The 9552-nt window shown below is 49.5% G+C and overlaps 1 protein-coding gene across 1 annotated transcript; it reads right to left on the reverse strand.

The window, feature by feature from the left end:
• Positions 1-415: 415 nt before the first annotated feature.
• On the reverse strand, positions 416-3737 carry lrrc10b (leucine rich repeat containing 10B). Its single transcript, XM_086163766.1, has 2 exons — positions 3666-3737; positions 416-2404 (listed from the first exon to the last, which is right to left on the reverse strand). Exon 2 carries the CDS (start codon positions 2344-2346, stop codon positions 1162-1164), a length of 1185 nt encoding a protein of 394 aa, XP_086019892.1. The 5' UTR covers positions 2347-2404; positions 3666-3737; the 3' UTR covers positions 416-1161.
• Positions 3738-9552: the final 5815 nt, after the last annotated feature.

Consider the following 9552-nt stretch of genomic DNA (forward strand, 5'->3'; position numbering starts at 1 on the left):
TCTACTGTTGGAACGCTTTTTTCAGTAAGCTAGCCCTCATTTTTCCTCCAAGAAAAGTGAAAAATGCTCATGCTAGTGGTGTTAAATGAAGAATTACAGTGGATCTGAAGAAGGAAATACCAGCTAAACATAAGAGCGGTGTCGGTGTTACCACGACACAGCTAAGTCAACCGTCTGGACGATCCTGAAGAACGATGATGGGCTAAAGACCGCTGATGTGGCTAACGGGGCGGCTACGCTAACAAAGAAAAGGTCTCAAGTTATAGAAATGTTGTTTGGATAAATGAGGGTCTCACAGAAGGCTGTATTTTTGCTGATTTCTCAAAGGAAACGGTGAGTACAAGCGCCGGTGAGACGAGAGAACACCAGAAATACAGCAATAATTAAGGTTAGCTTTAATTTACGTATTTTTGCCCCAAACAAACCCTTAAAAACAAACCCTTCGAAAGAGTGCAGGATATTTTTGGTGCCGGAGAACCGATCAATGGGATCGATTCGATTTCAGTCGATTTCAACGGGAAACATCGATTCGGTTTGCGAACCGAGTCACAGAACGAATTGACTTCGTGAGCTGCGGATGAGGAACCCGATCGCTGATCCCGCAGAACCGAACAAAGGGAACCCCATTAATGGATTAGAACCTCTTTTCTGACAGAAAAAAAAAAAAACCAAACCCTCCCTCGCCAAAATTTATTTACTTACTTAAAGTTCGATTCCAGCAAAGCAATCATCAGATTGAATCCGTTCGGCGGTCGAAAAAAAAAAAAAAAAAAAAAACATTGGCGGCGCCCGGCGGTCCCCCATCAATATTTCAGCGGCGGGATGAATATTTCACTCTTTGAATGAGAAGTGAAAAGGAGACGGGCGGAGGAGGAGGTGGAGGGGTGACACCGGAGCCCCGCCATGAATAATGACTGCGGAGATGAGAGGGGGACAAGCGGAGGAGGGGTGGCGGCGGCGGTGGCGGCATGGGGTCACGCGAGACCCGGGCGCCGGGCCTACAAGGAGATCAGATTTTCCTCCTTGTTGAAACCAGTCCCACTGTGTGATTCATCTTCATGCAGTGGCTAAATCCCAAGGTTTACATGCAGGCTTGTGACGAGCGACCGTGGAGGCCTCGCCGTGGGGAGAAGGTGAAGGTGACCCCCCCACCTTCTCCTCTCATCTCCGCGGGCTTCCATCTCCCTCCTCCTCCTCCTCCTCTTCGTACTCGTAGTCCACCGGCGCCGCGTCGTACTGCAGCTCGCCGTCGAACGCCTCCATCTCCGCCTCGCAGATCATCTCCTCCGTCTCGTACTCCACCTCGTCCCGGTCGTACTCCAGCCCGTCGTAGTCGCCGGTGGGCGCCTCCTCCGGCTCCGCCCCTTCCGTCGCCTCATTGGCCGCCCGGCCGGAGGCGCTGTTCTTCAGAATGCCATGGATGACGGGTTCCTCTCCGGCCGCCGCCCGCTCCTCGGCCTCCTTCTCCGCCGCCTTCCGCCGCCTCTCCTTCCGGGCTTCGCGCTCCTCCAGCAGCTCGGCCGCTCCCTCCCCGACCAGGAGCACCTCCTCGCCCACCCGTGGAGGTTCCTTCACCGGGTTGTGGTCGTAGGAGAACAAGCGGAGGCCGCGGAGGCGCCTCAGGCTGGGGAAGCGGGAGATCTTGTTACGGTCCAGGTCCAGGATCTCCAAGGCGTCCATGCGGAGCAGCGCGGCGGGGAAGCTCTGGAAGCGGTTGCCGTAGAGCCAGAGTCCGCGGAGGGCCTCCATGCGGCCCAGGTCCGAGGGCAGGGTCTTCAGCCGGTTGTCCCCCATCTGCAGCGAGCGAAGGTTGGGGAGCTCGTACAGCTCCCTGGGGAAGATCTGGAAGTAGTTGCTCTCCACCCACAGGCAGCGCAGGCTCCTCAGGTTCCTCAGCTCGGCCGGCAGGCTCATGAGCCGGTTGCTCCCCAGGTAGAGCCGGGTGAGGTTGTCCAGCTGGCAGACGGGCGGAGGAACGTCCTCCAGCTTGTTGAAGTCCAGGGCGAGGATGCGCAAGCCGCGCAGCAGGGCGACGCTCTCCGGCAGCGAGCGCAGCCCGTTGCCGCACAGGTAGAGCTTTTCCAGGTGGGCCAGGCCGCAGACGCGGGACGGAAGACGCCGTAGACGCCGTTGACTCAGGTCCAGCACGGGGTCCCCGCTCTCCAGGAGCTCCTCCACCCCCAGAGGCAGCTCCGCCTCCTCCGCCTCCTCCTCTGCCTTCGCCTTTTCCTTCTTCTTCTTCTTCTTCTTCTTCTTCAGGACTATTTCGGCCTCCTCGCCCTCCTTCTCCTCCTCCTCCCCCTCCTCTTCCTCGTCTCCCTCGCCCTTCCTGGAGGAGTTTCCCATGAGACTCAGTGAGTCAAGACCCGTCGCTGGACGGAGGAGCTTCTGCTGCTTCCACAGGCTGCGGGGCGCAGGGGGATTAGAATACTACTACTACTACTACTGCTAATACTACTACCTCTATGACGACTGCTATTATAAGTACTATTACTACAACCACTACTACTATGACTGCTACAACACTCTAACACAATTATAACTACTTGTTCAACAAATATAACTACTACTACTACTACTACTGTTAATACTACTATCACTACTACTACTACTACTCATGACTACAACTACAACAATTACTACTACTAATACTATCAAGACTACTACTACTCCTAACGCTCTAATATGACAACTGTTATTCTACTACAAATATGGCAACTACTACGACTATCATTGCTAATACTACTACGACTACGACTTCTTCTACCACATCCATCACTACTACAGCTATTACTATTCATACTTCTACTTCTACTACTACTATTACTACTGCTACTATCACTACTACTGCTTATACTACTACAATCACTACTACTACAACTGTTAATACTACTACCACTACTGCTATTGCTACTGCTACAACTATCACTCCCACTACTACTACATCTACCACTAACATCACTACTACTACCATTATGACTTCCTCTGTAACTACTACTGTTATTATTGCTACTCCGTCTCCCACTACTATCACTACTACTACTACTACTACGACTATCACTACTTCTACTACTGCTTCTTCAACCAAAACCATCACTACTACAACTATTACTATTCATACTTCTACCACTACTGCTATGAATACTACTACTATCACTACTACTACTTCTACCAGTACCATCACTACTACTCCCATTATGACTTCCTCTGCAACTACTACTGTTATTATTGCTACTCCGTCTACCTAGACCACTACTACTATCACTACTACTACTACTATAACTACGACTATCACTACTTCTACTACTGCTTCTTCGACCAAAACCATCACTAAAACCACTACTAGTACTACTAGTTCTTCTACCAATGCCATCACTACTACTACCTCTTCAACTACTACTTTTATCATTGCTACTCCCTCTACCACTACCACTACTACTACTGATAGTTATGATGCTAATAATTATTTCTATTATTATTATTGTTGTTCTTAAACAATAATAACAGTAATGATATCAGCAATTCTGTAACAATTATGAAAAAATATAACAATACTACTACTAATAATAATCATAATGATGATAACTGTTGATACTAATTTTATTTATTCTTATATTTATGCTATAATAGCAGGTGAGATGTACAACTTGAAGTTGAATTCTTACCTTTTCTTTCTCTCTTCCTTGGACCTGCTAACGCATGCGCAGTGCACACGAAGGTCACCTGCCCAGGTGATCCAGGCTGCAGGTGGAGGTCCAGGTAGGAGGTGCAGGTCGGGTCGGAGATCTTCGCCCGCAAAACCGCCCGCAACTCCCGCCCCGGCCCACGGGTGCGGGTGTTCCCGCGTGGAGAGAGTCCACGGTGCCCGGTGCGTGTGTGCGCGTCGGTGCCCGGTGACCCGGCGGAGGCCGCGGACGCGCGCTTTAACGGTCCGCAACGGAATGAACGTCCCGGTGCGAAAAACAAACCTCGCGGGAGTGTGTGAGAGAATGTGAGTAAGTCAGGGTGTGTGTATGTGTGTGTGTGAGAGAGAGAGAGAGAGAGAGAGAGAGAGAGTTGGAGTATGAGTGTGTGCGTGTGCGTGTGCGCGTGCGCGTGAGTGGGAGAAAGGGTGCCGTTGCTCCTGATGTTGGCCGGTTGTTCCCAGCAGTGTGAGGGTTTACACTAAGCTGCTGCTTCACCCCCCCCCCCCCCCACACACACCCACTTCACACACACCCACACACACACACACACACACACACGTACACTCTAACTCTGTAACCGGAACGGAGGCATCGCATCACATGGGCTCAAAAGAACCCGGATGAAATGTTTTTAAAAATAAATCAATGGGTACTGTAAAAGTAGTTTTAATGATAATTTTAAGAATTTAAACATCGGGTTAGATGTTTATTTTATATCGATGTATTTAAAATGTAGTGATGAAATGTATTCTGCCATAATTGTAGTTTGGAGCAAACCGTGTGGGACCGTGTAGTTGCGCCGACCACCGCGAGAGGGTGCCAGTAGTGCCACCTGTCATTTCCTGTCCAAAGATTTTGAAATTATGACGTTCTCAAACTCTTTGGTATTTATTATTTGATAAAATTAAATCGGATTTTAAGATAACATTTTTAATTCAACGGGAACGTTTTGTCTTCAGTTTGGGCTTTCAGGAAACGCCTGTAGCCAATCAGAGGGAAAGAAACTAGTGACTAACTGCTCTAGGTGTTTGGAGCCAATCACAGCTGTTGTAGGAGCGGGAGGCGGGGTTTAATCTGGACGGCTCAGCTGTCAATCACTGGCTTCCAATCGTTCACCTTCCCATCCACGAACAATTTCGAGTCTTTAGTCAACTTGCTAGCTGTTTTTTGGACTGTTGTAGGAAGTAGGAGCACCTGAAGAGAACATGGAGGGACCAAGATAGGAGAACGTGGAGAGAACCCAGTCAGGAGAACCCTGAGGGAATCAAACCAAGAACTTCCTCGACATCATTGGAGGGTATTTGAAGCCGCCAGTAAAAGCCTGTGATTGACAGGTGACTTTTCAAGTCCCGCCCCCCTCCTGCCAGTGTCATCTGTGATTGGCTGCATTTCCTTCCTTAGAGTAATAGACCTGAATCCATGTTGGATTTCTCAAACACTATATACCCGTAGTAGATATTATTGTTATTATTAATATTATTATGATTATTATTTTTACTTTCAAGTAATAGTAGTAGTAGTAGTAGTAGTGGTATTGCTAGCGGTAGAATTAATATAATGATCATAATAATGCTAATAGTTATTATTTTTTGATAGTAATAGTTAGTAGCTGTATTAATATAACAATACTATTAATAAAAACAATGTATAGTTATTTGTCTTTGTCAAAATTTTCGGGGAATATATATTTAGAATTTCTGTGTTTTGATTTATGGGATGTTGCCTGGTAGTAGTAGTAGTAGTAGCATTAATATGATGAAAATATCAAATAATTAATCATAGTAATTAATCTTCTCTTATTTATGATACTTTGGGGGGATTTTTTTTTATGTTTCTGTGTTTTAATTTATGGTATGCCGCCTTTTAGTGGTAGCAGTGGCATTAATATAATATTAGATCATTAATAATAATAATGGTTATTAATTTTTGTCTTACTTATGATATTTTGCTGTTGGTGGAAACAGCGCCACCTGTGGCCGTGGACCTGCAGGCACGTCCTTTTCATGGGGCTGATGAACCCGGGGCGACAGCCTCCGCCTGAACATCCGCCCGTCTCCAAGAATAGGAGCCAGAGTAAGCTTTGAAAATCACAAATTTTAATCCGGTGTGGGGGGGGGGTGTTCTTGTATGTTTATGTAGTACTTTCTCAGAGAAGTACTCGTCCTCTGCATGACTAAAACTGCAAACGTGGGCTCTTCATCGGACGGGTGACGTGTTGGGGGAGAGGGCTTGGGGTCGCAGCGCCCCTGTCAGCCTGATGAGCGGCGGCGGCGGGGAGATGGGCCCGCCACCGCTTGAGGATAATCCCGCTTGATAGGCCGCGGACATCGGAGAGCTGATCTGCGCATTTCCACGACACGTCAGAACGACCATGGGATGACACGGCGAGCGCCGGATGGACGGAAAACGAGGGCGGAGACGGGGGTTGGAGGTTTGGGGGGGTGATGTGACTATAGAGGTGACTGCTGATGAAGAACCATATGACCTCGCCTTCTCCTCTTCTTTTCTAATCCCGTCCTCTGCAGCATCTCAGTAGGTAAGACCAGGTTTTTTCTCTTTTAAAGAAAAGCTGCTTATATTCTCCGACAATCCTGCGTGCGACATGGAATCGGGGTCACCTGTGATGGTAAGGGGGGGTCAGGTGAGGACAAGAACCCTCTCTGAGTGACTGAGCGCAATACCTTCCTCCTGTGGCGGAAGACGGTACTGCAGCCGTATTATTGTGACTATTTGAGGAAAAAACACATCTGTCAATATTATGTCATTTTGCTAAAGTATAAATCATTTGACCAAACAGACCAAGAGGGTCAGGTTCAGTGTAGCTCTTGGAGCACCTCCTCTTTTTGCATTCTTCATATGGGAGGGACAAAAAGTATCACCATGTCGATCAAAGGTTGGTAGATGTAAAGCAGAAAGCCCTCCAGAAGGAGGATGTGGGTCCTCTCCTGATTGGGCATTGAAAGAATCTCAGTGTCCAGAGTGTTATTGACGCCATGAGTCTTCTCAAACTTCACCAGATTCTCCAGCTATGCATTTGGACTGGACTCATCATGGCGTCCATGTCTGGAGCAGCGATGACATCGCGCTGCTTAAAGCCATCTTCGACTTCGATCTGATCTTGGGGCTTGGAGAAGTCATCCTGGTGGACAGCGCGACAGTTGGGCAGGTTCTTGATCGGTCGGTTGGTGAGGGTGTTTTGCTACTCCGTTGGCCGATGGTGTACTTCACGATTTCAGGTGGCTGCTAGCAAAAATCGCGGGGGGGCAAGAACGTCAATAAACCCGAACGCAGTGATCGGACGGAAGAAAGCTCAAAAAGAGAAGGTTGGCAAAAAGGAAACGTCAACAACTTGACTCTTCCATGGCACTTGAGTGAGTAACCTTCTTCTTCTTCTTCTTCTTTCGGCTTTTCCCTTCAGGGGTCGCCACAGTGAATCAAACTCCTCCATCTAACCCTATTCTCTGGATCCTCCTCTCTCACACCAACTACCTTCATATCCTCTCTCACTACGTCCACAAATCTTCTCCTTGGTCTTCCTCCAGACCTCTTGCCTGGCAGCTCCAATTCCAGCATCCGTCTACCAATATATTCACTATCCCTCCTCTGTACATGACCGAACCATCTCAGTCTGGCTTCTTTGACCTTCTCTCCAAAACATCTAACATGTGTTGTTCCTCTGATAGGCTCATTCCTGATCCTATCTATCCTGGTCACTCCCAAAGAGAACCTCAACATCTTCATCTCTGCAACCTCTAGTTCTGCCTCCTGTCTTTTGGTCATTGTAAAAGTTTCTAGTCCATACATCATCGCTGGTCTCACCACTGTCTTGTACACCTTTCCTTTCCTTCTGGCTGAAAGTCTTCTATCACATAGTACCCCTGACACTTTTCTCCACCCATTCCAACCTGCTTGGACCCGTCTCTTCACCTCTTTTCCACACTCTCCGTTGCTCTGGACTGTTGACCCCAAGTACCTGAAGTCTTCCAACTTCTTGATCTCCACTCCCTGTAGCCTCACCGCTCCACCCGAGTTCCTCTCATTCACACACATATATTCTGTCTTGTTATGACTAACCTTCATTCCTCTCCTTTCCAGAGCATACCTCTGTCAGGGTTCACAGCTGATCCCCGTTGTAATCTGCGCCAGCTGCAGCAGATGCCGCTAATCAAGATCCCTATAAAGGGCAGCGGCACTCTCCCCCTGGCGCCGGGGGATTGTGGTCCTCATGGACTACTGTGGGGCCCTGCTACGACCCGGACCTAACCCCTGCCAACCCGGGCCTCACCCCTGCTATGACCGGACCCCAGGTGTGACCTCTGTTCCCTTCCCGAGTCACGGCCGGACCCAGTTGGCCGGCGTGACCTCTGTTCCCTTCCCGAGTCACGGCCGGGCCCAGTTGGCCGGCGTGACCTCTGTTCCCTTCCCGAGTCACGGCCGGGCCCAGACGGCCGGCGTGACCTCTGTTCCCTTCCCGAGTCACGGCCGGGCCCAGACGGCCGGCGTGACCTCTGTTCCCTTCCCGAGTCACGGCCGGGCCCAGACGGCCGGCGTGACCTCTGTTCCCTCCCGCAACCCGTACTGTTGAGGCCCAGCCTCTGCCGTTCTGTCTGCAACTCGTCGAGTCTGCAACTCGTCCCGTCGAGTCTGCAACTCGTCCCGTCTAATCTGCAACCAAATAAAAGCGCTTTCCACCCATCTCTGCCCCGAAGTGTGGTTCCCTGCTCGAGTCCGCCCCAGCACTTCGTGACAACCTCCACCTCTCTAGATTTTCCTCTACCTGTTCTCTGCTCTCACTACAGATCACAATGTCATCCGCAAACATCATGGTCCATGGGGATTCCTGTCTAACCTCATCTGTCAGCCTGTCCATCACCATTGCGAACAAGAAGGGGCTCAGAGCTGATCCCTGATGGAGTCCCACCTCCACCTTGAACTTCTCTGCTACCCCTACAGCACACCGTACCAGTGTCTCACAGCTAGCATACATGTCCTGCACCAGTCTAACATACTTCTCTGTCTTGAGTGAGTAACCTGACGTGACTTACTCAACAAAGTCAAGACTTATTTAACCGGACCTTTACTTCTCCGCTCACATTAGACTGGTCCTTCAGCCCGAACGATCTGATTCCTTTTTTCAGCCACAAGTTTCAAACCCAGATGTTCCTTCCTGTCTCATATTCATTCATTCATCATCTGTCCAGCTTACCCTTCAGGGGCGCGAGGAGGCCGGAGCCTCTTCCAGCTATCGTTGGACAAGAGGTTCAGAGATGTATGTATAGAGATGTATGTGATACATACAGAGATGTATGTATCACACAACTGGATAATTTAGTTTTAATTCTGCAGGGTTTTAGAGTGCGGGAAGAACCTGGAGAACCCAGAGGAACTCCACGCAGACACGGGGAGAAGATGGAGACTCTAAATAGTAAATCCAAGCGAACCACCTCGCCTCGAGGGAGAGCAACTGCACATTTGGGGTTTTATGCATCATAAGAACCATAACCCAAAATGATATGTCAAGGTGTGTGTATGTTTGTGCACGTACGCGCGTGTAAACCCTGTCCTCACCAGGACTGTGCTGCCCCCTGCAGGTGCAGAGACCCAGAAACATGCCCAGTGTAAAGATGGAGTCCGGTGACTTCAGTTGAATCCACTTCCGGTTCGGGTGAGTTCTTGTTCTGTTTTATTGCACACACACACCCAGCCCAATTTCTGTCGGGGACGAGCGGGGAGCGCGTTCACGCCGCCTCTCACGGATGGGCTGATGATCTGGCCAATTGCGCAGCGGCCGGCGGGCCGGGACGCTCTGCGCGCCCATTGGCTCCCAACGCCTCGAATGATCAGCCCGGAATTTCGCACTGAATGA

The sequence above is a fragment of the Fistularia commersonii genome, chromosome 17 (genome assembly GCF_037954325.1).
Source record: "Fistularia commersonii isolate RoL2024-O1a breed Wild chromosome 17, RoL_Fcom_v1.0, whole genome shotgun sequence".
Taxonomy (NCBI): Eukaryota; Metazoa; Chordata; class Actinopteri; order Syngnathiformes; family Fistulariidae; genus Fistularia; species Fistularia commersonii.

Excerpts from the sequence above, each read along its gene's own strand:
- lrrc10b (XM_086163766.1), bottom strand. The coding sequence starts at position 2,346 with ATGGGAAACTCCTCCAGGAAGGGCGAGGGAGACGAGGAAGAGGAGGGG.